Source organism: Macaca fascicularis, chromosome 12, assembly GCF_037993035.2.
Source record: "Macaca fascicularis isolate 582-1 chromosome 12, T2T-MFA8v1.1".
NCBI classification, from domain to species: Eukaryota; Metazoa; Chordata; class Mammalia; order Primates; family Cercopithecidae; genus Macaca; species Macaca fascicularis.
The window spans coordinates 65,953,433-65,969,236 of record NC_088386.1 but is presented as its reverse complement, the minus strand read 5'-3'; the positions used below and the strand labels follow the sequence as shown (position 1 = coordinate 65,969,236).

Here is a 15,804-nt window from a genome sequence, read left to right as displayed (position 1 = left end):
GGGATGGCTTACTTCAAGGACATATACTTAACATACTAAATTTCTTCTGTTTTTAATGCCTTAGTGTTGTTGTACTAAAACAGATTTTAACAGTTTTCAATGTTGTTTATCCTGAAACAGATAGCATCTGTTTTATTATTATTATCAGTACATTGCTGTTATTAGAACAGCACCATTATATACTTTCTTTTAACCCACCTAAGCCTGAGGTTGCAATTTTTTGAATTTTTGCAATCAGACCTTGGTGATGACCTTGAACAGTAGGGTATAAATAACTACCACATGGTTAGCGTTCCAATAATGGAACACTAGGCATAAATGGGTTCAGCTAGGATCAATCTCTTCACGGTATTCTATAACTATATTTGTACTCAAAACAAAACATTAACTCTATTAATGATTATTAACCTTGACTTCTCTATGGTTCCTGTACCCTTTTAAGGACATGTGACCCTGCATACTTTGGCATGACACAGGTGACTTTAAATTGCTCCACTGCCATTCCTACCATGCTTTAACTCTTCTGGGGATGCATCTTTGATTTTTAAAAAGCCTGTTCTATAAGTTAATAACCACAAAGGTCCTTTAACAATGCTGGTACCTGTTTAAATTGCTCCCCTCTAAGGAGCCAAGGAAGATATATTTATATTTTTATCTGACCTTTGGGATTTTCCACTGTCTGTCAGTTTAAGGTCTGTGGGAGGCTGACAGAGAAAATTAACAGCTGGCTAGACAGAAAAAAAAAAGGTGCTATTATGACTAAAATCAACCATGCAGGGGAGGGAAGGGCTAGCCATCACACTGCATTACACAGAAGTAATCCTTTATCTGGAGTGGCCATCCCAGGGTAACTGGAGTGTCTTTTAATCTAATCCCTTAAGATTTAACACTCTCACCTACCTCCTAATCATTCACCCCCTTTGTTGGAAAAGCAAAAGAATCTATATATTTTACAAAATTGATGGCATGAAGCCCAGAAACTATGACATAATGTATCACAGAATAATATTTGAGCCCAGGGTTATAAATATTGTCTGTCACCCCTAGCATATATTTATTTATTTATTTATTTTTTTTTTTTATTTTTTTTTGAGACGGAGTCTCGCTCTGCCGCCCAGGCTGGAGTACAGTGGCCGGATCTCAGTTCACTGCAAGCTCCGCCTCCCAGGTTTACGCCATTCTCCTGCCTCAGCCTCCCGAGTAGTTGGGACTACAGGCACCCGCCACCGCGCCCGGCTAGTTTTTTGTATTTTTTAGTAGAGACGGGGTTTCACCGTGTTAGCCAGGATGGTCTCGATCTCCTGACCTCGTGATCCGCCCGTCTCGGCCTCCCAAAGTGCTGGGATTACAGGCTTGAGCCACCGCGCCCGGCCCCTAGCATATATTTAATACAAACAGCCTGTATCTAGGATGTATCAAGGATGATAAGAGTAGTACAGTATTGGCCGGGCATGGTGGCTCATGCCTGTAATCCCAGCACTTTGGGAGGCCGAGGCGGGAGAATCACTTGAGGTCATGAGTTCAAGACCAGCTTGGCCAACATGGTGAAACCCTGTCTCTACTAAAAATACAAAAATTAGCCGGGTGTGGTGGCACACACCTGTAATCCCAGCTACTCAGGAGGCTGAAGCAGGAGAATCACTTGAACCCAGGAGGCAGAGGTTGCAGTGAGCTGAGATCCCGCCACTGTACTCCAGCCTGGGTGACACAGCAACATTGTCTCAAAAGAAAAAAAAAAAAAAGGTAGTACAGTACTTAGAGCTATAGTTAATAATGTGCAACTGTGTACCATGGAGAAGGAAGTAACTGCAAGAAAGTTGAAAGGATTTTAATTAATTTGTCTTGTTACCTAAGGAGCTACTTGCATAAATATATTTCTGTGACTTGGACGTAATCTACATGTTCCTGTACTCCTACCCCCCATTCACTTTAATGGTTGGAACAACCCTAAATCAGAAAACAAAAACAAAAACAAACCACAGTATTGTTTTGGTGTTTGTTATTACATGTGTAATGAATTGATGACAATGATAACAATTTATCAACACATGGTCCTCACAACAGTGCTCTCCTAGTTTGATGTTCCTCTGGGCTTCTTGTTAAAATGGTTGTATTCTGATTCAGTCATCCCTGGATAGACCTCAGGGTCTGCATTTCTAAGAAGCTCTCAGGTGATAACAATGTTTCTGGTCCTGGGACCGCACTTTGAGTAGCAAGACCTTATAACACGACCAACATGGCATTTGAAAGCAAGTATCCTGTCCCAAGTGAGAAATATCCACATCTTTACTCACATTCATATAAGAATATTGCCACTTGAGTTTCTCTCTTGATTACTTACTTTGTCCGTGAACCCTATAATCCTGAAGCAATGCTGAATTGCTTCGAATTGTCTTCTGTAAGACTCCTTGGAAGTTATGTCGTGCATCACCCTTCCAGTTTCATCAGCTATGTACCTAAATGAAGGGAAGCATGACCAAACAGAATGAGCATTGACTTGGAAAGTGGTGCAGGCATTTCCATTTTTTGTCTGTTGTTTGTTTAAAGATGGGATCTCACTTTGTTGCCCAGCCTGAAGTACACTGGTATGATCATAGCTCACTGCAGCCTTGAACTCCTGGGCTCTAGTGATCCTCCTGCCTCAGCCTCCTGAGTAGCTTCGACTACAGGTGTATGCCACCACACCCAGCTAATTTTATTTTATTTTATTTATTTGTTTTAGACAGGGTCTTGCTCTGTCACCCAGGCTGGAGTGCGGTGGCACAAACTTGGCTCACTGCAGCCTCGACCTCCCAGGCTCAAGCAATCCTCACACCTCAGCCTCCTGAGTAGCTACTTAAAAAAAAAAAAAACATAGTGAGACAGGGTCTCGCTATGTTGCCCTGGCTGGTCTCAAACTCTGGGCTTCAAGTGATCCTCCCACTTCAGCTTGCCAAATGATGCAAATGGCTGAGAAAAAATAAACCATGTGCAGTTGAGTTTTTGAACTTTCTAGACAATGAAAATGGTGAGATAGTTCCTGCCACCTCATCCTGGGCACTTTAGTTAAATACACTGTGAGTTTCCAGTTAGGAAAACAGCTCCATTTACTTCCAAGTTTGTCAACTGCTAAATGGACATTCATCAAAAATTAACAACCAACCCCCCTGACACTTACCTAGGAGGTTTTTCCTCAGGAAGTCTGAAGTCAGAAAGCTTCTTTTGGTGATGAAGACCAGCATAAATATAGTAAAATATGTGAAAATTTTTCTCTCCCCTGAAAAAAAAAAAAAAAGACTTTAGTAATAATGTATTCTGGCTTCCCCATCCCAATTATTTTACACCATCTTCTTTCTGTGCAAAAAATTATCCCACGGCAAATTTGTATTTTCAGGCAATTAAATATTATAAATCCCACTTACAGAACAGTGATAGGATTAGTATAGTAACTGTCATAATGTTGCATTATTAAACACACTTTACTACAAGCAAAAGGTTTCAAAGAATGGGACATTTACAGGAAACAGCTCAGGTTGTGTATGTTGAAATCTTTCTATTGCAGCCCAAATGCCTACTGCCTTCTGTTTGTACCACATGTTGCTTCAGAGACAGTGAGGTCCAGCTTACAGACATCAGCCAAATCCTCTACTTTACTGGAGCCCTAGACAGAAAGCGGCCTGCAAGTCTCACAGCAGTTTAGGGAGCAGGATTGGTCCAGAACTGAAGTCTTCACTCTCCCAAGCTGGTATTCTTAAAAATACTACTCAAAATGTCATTCATTAGTCTGGTCTCCTGCCATCCACCTCTTTTAGGCTACCCTGGCCAGGGTCCTTTCAGATAGGTGCTACTCTGAGCATAGTCTGTGGACTGCTGTCAGCTCTGAGCATAGTCTGTGGACAGCTGTCAGTTTATAACAAGAGAAGGAACTGGAAAGTACATGCCTAGACATTTTATAGCAAGTGACATTGCCATGACATCCAAGAGCATGATAATTTTTCTGATAATTAATTTTCACTGCATTTTACAAAGGTATTAGTTCAAAATGGGTGGGATATTTAAAACAAACAAACAAACAAACAAAACTGATCCTTTAGCACAGAGAGTTTGAAAAGCACTGCTCTACATCCCCTTCTTTCCTCTGGAGGAGAACAGTCTCTTCTGCAGATACCCTTGGATTTTGGCAAATCTTTTCTTTGGTCAACCTAGCTCCATGGAAAGAAATCTTGTCTTTCTTCTCCCCTTATCCCCCTTTGTGGCATGGCCCTCATTCTGTTCAGCCTCTCCTGGGTATCCTCATCTTCCTTTGATTGTTTATCCTGTCAAAGCTCTTCTGTGACTTCTTAACTAATAAATTTAGTTAAGAGACAGGGTCTCACTCTGTTGTCCAGGCTGGAGTGCAGTGGTGTGATCGTAGCTCACTACAGCCTCAAATTTCTGAGCTCAAGCAATTCTTGCTCCTCCGCCTCCCAAGCAGCCATGACTATAGGCACCAACATCCCCCGCTAATGTTTTTGTGTTTGTAGAGACAGTCTCACTATGTTGCCCAGGCTGCCTTGACCTCCCAAAGTGCTGGGATTACAGACATGAGCCACTGTGCCCAGCCCCTATTTTTATTTTTTTAAAATACATTTTATTGTGTATATTTAAGATGTACAACATGATGTTATAGGATATACATATAAATAGAAAAATGTGACTATTCAATGAATAAACATCTTAATTGCCAGTCATGGTAGGCACTGCGCCAGGTACCAGGGATACAGGACTAAAGGGATTCATGTTCTCTGAGTGTCATTATAAGAAGCCAAGATCGCTACAGGGAAACCAGTCAGGGGGTCCCGGTGAGAAAGCATAATAGCTCAGATAGGGTAATGGTAGTGGTGATGGAAAATAAGAGTAAGCTTAAATATTATATATATTCTGGAGAAACAACCAAAAGAACGTCCTAATAGACTGAATGAGGATGGTGAGGGAAAGAAACCTAGAGACTGCCTCCTAGATTTCTAGCGTGAGCATCTAGTGATGGTGGCACCCTTCACTGAGACAGGAACCGAAAGGCCTGAGATGAATGTCACTTGTTCTTTAATCTCTTACATGTGCAGGCTTTGGCTGACCTATCTCAGTCTTACCTTCCTACAGTTTTTCTACAGATCCATCTAGTTCTCAATTCTTCCAAGCTTTTCCTGCTGATATCCATCGCTAGCATCAATTCAGTTTGATTTCCATCCCTTTATCTGTCAAGATTGGCTAGGTTTTGTTATAGTAATAAACACCCCAAGATCTTAGTAGCTTAACTCAACACAGGTTTAGTTCTTGCTCAGAGTACCTGTCCATGGCAGGTCAGTGGTGGGGCTGTGCTCACTGCAGTCACTCATGAGCCGTGGCTGGCAGAGCAGTCCCCGCCTTACACTTTGCCAGACTCTGGAGGGTAGCCGTTACATGCCCACTTGCCAGAACCAGTTATGTGACCACACCCAGCCACACAGGAACCTTACAGTGTGCCCAGAAGAGGGTGAACCCCAACAGTTGGATGAACAGGACTGGCACAGGCCCCATCTTCTCTTCCTCTCACTTAATTCTTGTAAGAGCCTTGTGAGGTTCACATTATTATGCCCATGTTGCATATGAGGAAAGTAAGGTATATGAATATTTACATTAACAAGCAACATATCACATTAAGTGACCGAGAACTCTCCTCACACTATCTTGGTAAAAGACCACTTTACATTTGAACACAGAACACTATGCTTTCCATTCTGTCAGAGGTAGCTCCCTAAATTTTAAAACAATCCTAAGCTGGGGAGACAGAAGCAGGGGACCTCATAAAAATTAATCAGAAAGCCACAGGGAAGCGTAAATGACTCTGACTCTATCTTTCATTTGTTTAATGTTCATGCCAATCCCTACTGTGTGAGGAAACTGCAAGTACATGATAGAGGAAGATGCTTGGGTTCTCAGCCCAGAACAATTCCTGTAAATTCTACTTGCACAGTATCTTTCAGACTCCTCAACTTCTCTCCATCTCCACTGCCACCACCTTAGTCTAGGCCAGCGTTCTCTCTCACATGAATTTGGCAACAGCATCCTAATCATATCAACACAATCCTTGCATCTCCTCCAATCCATTCCCCATTGAAGCTAGTGTGATCATTTCAAAATGCAAGTTGGTTTGGTGACTCCCCTGCTTGAAAACGTTAAGTGGCTTCCTATCGCCGTTAGAAAAAAGTTTGAAATCCTCATCCTGGTTTCAAAGCTCTGCATGATTTGGTCTCAGTCTTATCTTTGCCACTTTTCCTCCTTACTCTGGTCCCCACCTCGTTGCCTAACTCCTAGTGATCCTGTGATCTCACATACAGGGAGACCTTCTTTCTCCCTAGACTAGGTTATGTGTCCTTCCCTTCTCTTGTTTCACCTTAATAGCACCTACTTTGCTTTCTGGTGCTTATTACAATTGTTCTACATTTAAGTTTACTTGTTTAATGCCTATGATTCTCCCCTACTCCTTCCTTGTATACCGCATACTCCAAGCCCCGTGAATACAAGAATCTTTTGTATTTAGTTTACTCTTACAAGCCAACACAAAGCACAGCACTGGCAAACAGCAGGGATTCAATAATGCATTAATATGGAAGTGCGGAATCATGCTCCTGAGAAGCTCTGGTGTCCTACAATAATAATAATAGCTACTAATATTAATAATTATAATAGCTATTATTATTAAAGGAAGATATTGTTATTTTTTATTATACTTTATGTTCTAGAGTACATGTGCACAACATGCAGGTTTGTTACATATGTATACATGTGCCATGTTGGTGTGCTGCACCCATTAACTCGTCATTTACATTAGGTATATCTCCTAATGCCATCCCTCCCCCCCGTTCCCGACCCCCCACCCCACGACAGGCCTCAGTGTGTGATGTTCCCCAGGAAGAGTTATTATTATAACAGGAAGAGTAGCTAACACTCTGATAGCATGTACCACACTAGTGGTTATATTATTATAATAGGAAGAGTAGCTAATACTCTGATAGGATGTACCACACTAGGCATTCTTTTAAGTAATTTTATATAAATGAACATGTTAATCCTCACAACAAACCCATGAGGTCAGCACTAGTAGCATTTCCATTTCACAGATGAGGCACAGAGGTGGTCAGTGAAATGCCCAAAGTCACACAGTGAGTATCAGAACCTGCATTTGAACCCAGATCAAAGTCTGTGCTATTGATTTCTATTACCAAATGCTTTCCTTAAAAACAGAATAATTGTTTTCTCTGCCTCAATCTAAGGACAAAATTAACGTGTGAAATATTCTGGTGTCTTTTTTTTTTTATTTTTTAACAAACAAGTTCAATTTTAAGGGGCCTCAGGGTCTTAAAAAATGTCTGCAATGCTGCTAAATTCTACCTGACACAACCAGCTCAGGAGAAACAAGCATACCCATCCCCAAAGCACACCTACCCCAGCCCTTTGTACCCTTTCCATTCATTTCTTTCAGGTTAAAATCTACCACTGATCCTTTGCTTAAATCATTCTTTGCCCTTGGGAGGGTAGGGGAATGTTAAGAACAAGGATGAAAACTTAACTGTTAAAATTCCCAAAGCCCCCCCCGCCCCCCGGTTTTTACTGCAGGGCAAAAACACAGTGACAAAGTAGTGCACCTACGCTGCCTGTTTTATCACTCTGGATTTTTCAAGGAGATATTCAGAGATTCTTGCCCCCATCACAACTCCAGTTGGTGTGAACATCATTTCCAGATATTTTCCAAAACGGCTGGAGTTGTCATTGATGGCAGTGCATGCGTTCCCAAAGGCTTCCACTAGGGAGTTGACTTGTAGAATTTTCTCTCTCAGGGTCTGATTATTGGCCTGTGCCAAACAGAGAACAGTCAAGAAGAGACTCCAGAAACATTACTCCAGCAAAGTTGCCGGGCACCCATCCCTTGCCCACCCAAATCCACATTGCCCTTTTATAAAGAGACGTTAGCATCAACCACCAGCATCATTTTCTCATATGAGCAACCCCCCAGATCTGCATATGAATCAGATTTGGCTAGATTAGTACAGCAGTTTTTAAAATCCAGCTATATTTCATTTAAAACCCTTGACAAATAAAACGCCTAACCAGTTTAGAAAGATTTTTAAATAGATCCCGCAACTTTTCTGGCATTTATCATAATAGTCTATAAACCTTATGTATAAAAATTCCATACATTCTTAGTCACCTAGTACACTAATTCAGAGTGTAACTACTAGACTATTTTTGAAGTCATTCTTTCAATATCGATTTCACCAAGCTGAAAATTTTCATTTCCCTCAACTTTTGCTCAAAGGCTTCTATTTTCCATCCTTTTAATCACTATAGTGGCTTCCCTGATCCTGTTCCTAGTGCTTAACCACTCTTACTACTTAATGGCTGAATGTTTCTATTACATTGAAAACATGAAAATTAATTGCCAATAATCTAGTAAATTTGCGCTGGCATTATTCTCCTCCCGGTGTGAAAGAAGGATAGCATGCTGACATCTTAAGAGGCCTTGCTATCAGGAGGCAAACATAACAAAGATGGAATGTCTTTATGTAAGCCTCAATAAAAAAAAAAAAAACAGTACTTCCATCATTTATAAAATATGCAGTTACTCTGTAGGAACTTCTCGCCACAATACATAAAGCAGATTAGTCCATACCTTTCCCAAGAAAGTCAAATGCTGAACAATCAGGTGAGCACTCTCTGTCTTCCCAGAGCCACTCTCTCCACTGATGACAATGCACTGGCACAGAAAATGGACCGTCAAGTGAAGAATTTATGGCACAGAAGCAACTTGCGTGCTTCATATAACATCCGCTACTGTACACCTTAATTTTTCACTGAGAAATAGATCTTAGGAATCTTCCTATTTAAGAGACCTTCTTCAACCTTTTGTATAGCTACTTGTTGTTCCATTGTACAGATGTACCATAATCTGTTTAATCAGTCCATCTTGGGATATTTGAGTTTTTTCCTTGTAATTATAAACAATATTACAATGAATAACCTTATACATAATTCATATTTTTATGCAGGTTCATCTGCAGGAGAAATTCCTAGAAATGGGGATGTTGGATCAAAAGGTAAATACATTTGTAAATTTGATACATATTACCAAATTGCTTTCCTGGGGACTATTCCAATATATGAAAGTGCCTGCTCTCCTGTAGCCTCACCAACAGGATGTTAGATTTTTGACAATCTAATAGGTTTAAAAAATGGTATCTCAGTGTGGCTTTATTCTGCATTTTAAAAATTACGAATGAGGCCTCCTTCCATTTGCTTAAGAGGCTTTTTTTTACGTGACCTGTCCATATTGTTTGCCCATATTTTATTGTATTGTTGATATTTTTATCATTCATTTCAGGGAACTCTTTATGTATAAAGGAAATTAGTGGATGTGATATAATAAAAATTAGATATTGGGCATTGTCCCTGGTTCCTGGCACTGAGCTCCTAAAACCTTTGGAATTTCCAGCAGTGGTAGGAGTATCTTTTGTTATTCACAAGGAGCCCCTTTCAACCATACCTCAGTTTATTCCTAACAAGGTGGTGGTTCAAGGTGAGGCCCCTAGATAGCTTCAGACCGGTCATTAGAAAGACCAAACATGTGATTAGAGTGTGGGAACTTTCAGCCCTACCTCCCAACTTCTAGAAAGAAGAGGGGAATTTAAGATTAAGTTATACAAATTCTTGAACAACGAGATTCAGAGAGCTTCTGAGTTGGTGAACACATCGAGGTGCTGGGAGGGGGATGTGCCCAGAAAAGGCATGGAAGCTCTGTATGCCACATCCCCTTCCTTCCCCCATATACCCTGCCCCATATGTCTCTTTTATTTGGCTGTTCCTTAGTTATACCCTTCATAATAAACTGGTAAATGTAAGTAAAGTGTTTTCCTTAGTTCCTTGAGTCATTCCTAGTGAATCATCAAACCTAAAGAGAGTCACAAGAACCCCTGGACTGGTATTCGGCCAGGCAGAAGTGTGAGAAGCCTAGGTACTCCATTTGCAGCTGGCATCTCAAGTGGGAACCTTCTTGTAGCACTAATCACTTAATCTGTGGAGTCTGTGCTAACTCCAGGTAGTGTCAGAATTGAACTGAATCGTCGGGCACCCAGCTGGGCTTGGAGAATTGGTTGGTGTTGGAAAAAATACAACATTTGGTGTCAGAAATGGTGTCAAAAAAGACAACGCAGTGAGGTGACTTTTTAACTTAAAAACAATATATATTTCTCTCCATTTACTTCCTCCCTATGAAATCTATCGACATTTTACAAGTCTCTGGGACTTGTAAATCTTGGACTGATTAAATACATTATGGTACATCTGTACAATGGAACAACAAGAATTTGGAGGAGCTAAGTTTCTAAGCTACAGTGAATCCATGTATTCCATTTTGTAATCTACACTCTTATAATGTCATCTATTACTCAACAAACCCCAAAGCTGGGACTTCCCAGGTCTTAGGAAATCCACACAGTGATACTCTCAGGAAATTTGCTTGCCAAATTAGACTACTTCTATTTCAAACAGAATAAAGAAACAAAGAAAAATACACCTATTGAAAGTAAAGGAGGGATGAAAGGTTAGATATATCAGCACTGTGAATTAGAAGGCTAGAAAGGTAAAATGGATGAGCCTGTGCTTAGCATTGAGTTTAGGTTTGTTCATTCTCTACCCAATCTATTACAATTTTTCAGCAGCTAAATGGTGTGGTGCATGGTCGCTGTCAACCTCTGTGCAATATTTCATACAAAAAAGACAGAATCATGAAAATTCTAAGACCTTAATAGGAAAGAATTTCACTTATGCCATTCTATATGCTATTTTTATTACAATCATTGCCGTGTAATCAGGTTGTGTTTGCTCTGTTCTCATCATATTCATATTAGAAACATTTTTATTATATCTTATCAGAGAAAATGAGTGCTCTTGATGTGAATGCTTTATGTTTCTTGAAAAGCATTTTCACATTCTCCTGATGCTATGGCTTTATCTATGCACAAGTTCCACAGAGCTGCCATTTCATCTGTCTCTTTGGGTCGGCACCAGCAACCAGAATGGAAAGGTTTCAGGAAGACTTAGGAGCTGACGAGGAAGACAGAACATGTCTTAACCGTGTGACTCCATAGGAAAGGAAGGTGAGTTCTTACCTGGTCTTTGCTGAGAGTAACCATGCACTGGTAAGCAGCATCTGCTGATGCAAATATGTGGGGGGGATTAGAGGCACGTTTCACCCCATGATAAAGTCTGGAAAACTGAAGGAAAAATAATTAAAGGAAACTTTCCCCTGGACCATCTAATACTCCACTACCTATTGCCCATGAAACCAAGACTCTGTCACTTATTAGGGGACTTGTTGCATTAGGAAGACTGTAGGGTACAGGTTCTGGAGCCTGCAGGCCTGAGTTCAAATTTCACTTCTGTACTTACTGGCTTCGTGAGCTAGTAAGAGGGAGCCACTCTATGCTAAGTATCCTCGTCTGCCAACTAGGTTTAACAACAGTACCTGTCCCACAGGGTGTGAAAAGTGAGGTAACCCAGTGTCCAACATGCAGTAAGCACTCAATAAAGATTGTTATAGTTTGCTTTAAAAAGGTATCCTCAAGATGTAAAAATTCTATTTGTATTACATTACTATCTGCAGTTTGGAGTATATGCATCTAGGGTAGCATAATTTTATTCTTACTTTTTATTTCTTTTCATTTGCCCTTGTGAGTTTTAATTTCCTATGAAGGAGCAGTATGCTCTTAAAACATCTCTTACCTGTGGAGAGTATATGCTTAGATTCTGGAAGGGGTTTAAGGCAATTAAGATGTCTCCAACATATGTGTAAATTAGCAAGTCTGCATAACGTTTCTGCAACTGATGGATAATTGTATCCTAAGAAGAGGATAAATGGTATTGAGAGTAAATATTATTTCCAATCAAGGGATAGATTCTAAAAATGACAACAAATTTATTCTTCCAAGAACATCTTTCTTTAAAAGATGAAAGTAGTTCATTTAAATCATACAATGACCCTAACGATCCTAATTCATTAAAACAATGCCAATATTTGCCTTGAAAGAAAAAATAGGAATACATTGAAAGAATTAGGCCTACTTAGGACTTGCTAAAAGACACTGAGATATCCAAGAAAGATTTTACTTGTTATTGTGAAAAGAACTAATCTCAACCAGTCAAAATGTTTTATTTAAAATTTTATTTAATGGGCTGTTCCTACTGATAGAGCACAGACAAAACGGTAAGTTAATTTCTCAAAGCACTGCACTAAAAACCTAGGTGGCATAAATACAGAATTAAACACTTTTTATTACACTTTAGTGATTTAGACATTGAAAGTAAGAATCCCCAGAGTTAGACTCAGCATAAACAGGTCCAGTGCAATTAACAGCACTATTAAACATGCATATTTTAAGTAGGGATTATCAGAGACTTCAAATTTAGAATTCAAGCTATATTAACTTCATGATTTCCCTAAATGAAGCTCTTTCTTATGAAGAACAAACAACTTCTTAAGGGTTAATTGAAATATTTTGTCAAATTTTATCAAACAAAATATTTTCAGCTGATATAACCCACCATTAAGGCTACACTATAAAGAGCTTTATTGGAAAAATCCAAATCCTTTTCTCTTCATGATTCTAGGGGCTATCTAAATAAACATAGCACAGGATCATGGTCACAGTGACTGAATGCTCCCTGAGCTTCATCCCATGGCTACACAAACCACTACATTTTCAAATGACCTGAGGAGGACATGCTCTACAACAGAAAGGTCAGACCACATGAAACAAATGTCTGCAATGAGAATTGTCTACTAAATATTTAGTACCTCATCCAGAACCTCTAGATTGACCAAATCATCCTCAAGGCAGTATTTTTCAGCATCTTCCACATGATAAGGTCTTCTGGTATGCATCCTCTCATGCCTAGAAATTTATCAAGAGAGTTTAAGCATTAAGACAGCAAATAATGTAGCAGAAAGTGGGCAGCAAGGATGGCTCATTCACAATCTTATCACATGATATGTTCAGAGACGTCAGCGACAGGGACAGGAAGTCCGGTCCAGGTCTGCAAGCTTCTCCTGCCACTGTAGAACTGTTGGGATAAAGTGATCTCCATAGTTCAGGTCTACTTTCTGCCAGAGTGAGGAGTGTTACCAAATGGGCTCGCCTAATACACGTATTTGCTTTTCTTAAATGCCAAAGACAGCACTTCCAGAATAAACACCTCTGATTTCTGCTCAGTGTCAGGCACATGGTTCTCACTGGGGTACAGCCTTAAATGCCTTACTTCCCTTGAGGTCCCCTTGCTCTATCTACCAGTACCACCCCCAACTTTTGTGATAGTTTTTAACCTACATAACACTTCCAGAGATTAATATAGTAAACAACAAATAATTGATCATTGTTTATGATTTTTCTTATTTATTTGAAATCCCTTTGTGACCCTTGTCCCATCCCACTCCTCTCTCATGAGGTGACCACTATCTGATGGGTTTCCTTCCAGTCTATTTTCAAATATTAGTCAGAGGCATATACGTACCCATCAGCAATATACAGGTTCTGTATGTTTAGTTATAAAAATGATATCATACTTAGGTTTTATAATGTAAGCTTACTTTTTTCATTAAACATGATGATTTGTAAAGTCTATTTATCTATCTATCTACCTGTCTACCTTACCCACTTACCTACCTACCTAGTTCAGTCACTTTAATCACTGGGTAGTATTATGCTTTATGAATATGTACCTATTTATTTACTCAGTCCTATGGGGGGGGATCACGTTGGCTAGAAGAGCTCTGGACCCTAGTTTCAGAGTTGCGAGCATTGTGGTATGAGACACTCAGCAAATCCCTTAACAGCCAGTATATCAGTTTTCTTCATCTGTAAATAGAATTACTCATGACTGATCTGTCTATCTCCCAGGTAGCTATGAAAGCACATATAGTCATGGATATAAAAATGCAATAAAGTTGAAAACATGTGCTAATTATTATTCTTACATCCTTGTTAAAATTTGGAATCGATTTGCATAACTACACACATCACTCCAAATATCACTGACTAAACAAAATCATACATAAACTGTCCTCCTACATACTGTAAATTCACTAGCCCAGAAGCATAACTTCTTGGTTCTTCTCTGTCACTTTTATGCCCATCATCATCACAGCTTATGAGGATATCACCCACCATCTAGCTAGATCCTAGAAGCTGGTGTTGACTGAAAGTTTTATGGTAAGTACCAGCTAGAAGTCATGGAATCTTGATGCACACCCCACCCTTTGGCGTGCATTTCACAGAAGTAGGTAAAGAGGAAGAAGCAAACTTATCAGCTCTTCATATTGAGTCTTGAGTTTATAATGAAATAGAAATGGCCAGATAAAACTGATTTCTCTCTTTCTAGCCTATTACAGTAAATCTTACTTTTCAATCTCCATCACTGATAAATTTGAAAAGGGATATTTGAAGCATGCTATTAGTCATCTCCAGTCCTAGAACCAGTTTTGCTGCTAATTCATATAAAGGTCCAAAGTAGAATGAAGCTTAATTTTTATTTAATCAAATCAAATTTATAACCTAAGCATTTTAAAATTATTAAACATAATTATTTATCTGTGTCTTTACATATTGGTGATGGCAAAGAAAAATCAAATTGGTTTGTAATACAGATTTTTACTAAAACTCAAGAGCTGCTGCCTGCCTCTAGCTAGCCATTTTGTTAAATAAAACAGCAGGAGGAAACATATTTCTGATCAAAATCCCCTTCACATAAAACCTAAGAATAATTTTGCTTGAAGTTACTCAAAAAACAAAATATTGGCCGGGCGTGGTGGTTCACGCCTGTAATCCCAGCACTTTGGGAGGCCTAGGCGGGCGGATCGCAAAGTCAAGAGATTGAGACCATCCTGGCCAACATGGTGAAACCCCATCTCTACTAAAAGTACGAAAATTAGCTGGGCATGGTGGCTTGCGCCTATAGCCCCAGCTACTCAGGAGGCTGAGGCAGGAGAATTGCTTGAACCCGGGAGATGGATGTTTCAGCGAGCCGAGATCAAGCCACTGCATGACAGCCTGGCGACAGAGCAAGACTTCGTCTCAAAAAAAAAAAAAAAAAAAAAAAAGAAAAGAAAAGAAAAGAAAATCAATAATTAAAAAATTTCCTCAGATCTGATTCTGGTCAAGATGGAGTAAGCACTCTCCACTCTTGTCTCCTCATTGAAGATAACCAAATACCCTGGAAGGAATGCATGGAGTAGCTATCTTAAGACTCTGAGAAGTAAATTGTAACAGGCAGATTGGGGAAAGAAGTCAGAATTCAAAATACCACTGAACCAGTGGTGAGTTTTCCAGGGTTTTTTTTTCCTTCAGTAACCTGACCTGGACTTAATGGCAGCCTGAGCTCCTTCAGGAGTACCAACCTTCACATTGGATGACATTGTTATAGCCAACTAAAAATGGAAGCGTGGACAAAACCTTCCTTGCAGTCTCACGAACAGATGCAGTCTAGTAGAAAGTTTTAATTTTCAGTGTGAATATACACAATGCAATATCACTAGGATCAAAACTGGTATCTTCTGAGCCTGAAGCAGACTGTATGCTATGCCAATCTGTCTCACAGATATAACTTCCAAGAATCATGCAGATGTTGTCTGTAAATCTGAGCTTGACTCCTATAAAAAATCTTCTCCAATAATATTGTATTAACAAAAAATAACTTTTAAAAAATTTTAACTGCCTCTTTCCTTACTTACAGGCGATCACATTCTTTAGAAATACTTGC

At 39.6% G+C, this 15,804-nt stretch overlaps 1 protein-coding gene across 1 annotated transcript in view; it reads right to left on the bottom strand.

Annotated features, from left to right (window-relative positions):
• The window catches only part of MYO3B (myosin IIIB), a 491,510-nt gene that overhangs the window by 262,197 nt on the left and 213,509 nt on the right, over positions 1 to 15,804 (bottom strand). The window contains exons 10-16 of the mRNA XM_045367230.3: positions 12,848 to 12,944; positions 11,776 to 11,892; positions 11,163 to 11,267; positions 8,669 to 8,752; positions 7,648 to 7,850; positions 3,158 to 3,256; positions 2,342 to 2,456 (exon numbers count right to left, since the gene is read on the bottom strand). Of these exons, the coding sequence (XP_045223165.2) occupies positions 2,342 to 2,456; positions 3,158 to 3,256; positions 7,648 to 7,850; positions 8,669 to 8,752; positions 11,163 to 11,267; positions 11,776 to 11,892; positions 12,848 to 12,944 (820 nt within the window). The remainder of the gene's footprint in view (positions 1 to 2,341; positions 2,457 to 3,157; positions 3,257 to 7,647; positions 7,851 to 8,668; positions 8,753 to 11,162; positions 11,268 to 11,775; positions 11,893 to 12,847; positions 12,945 to 15,804) is intronic.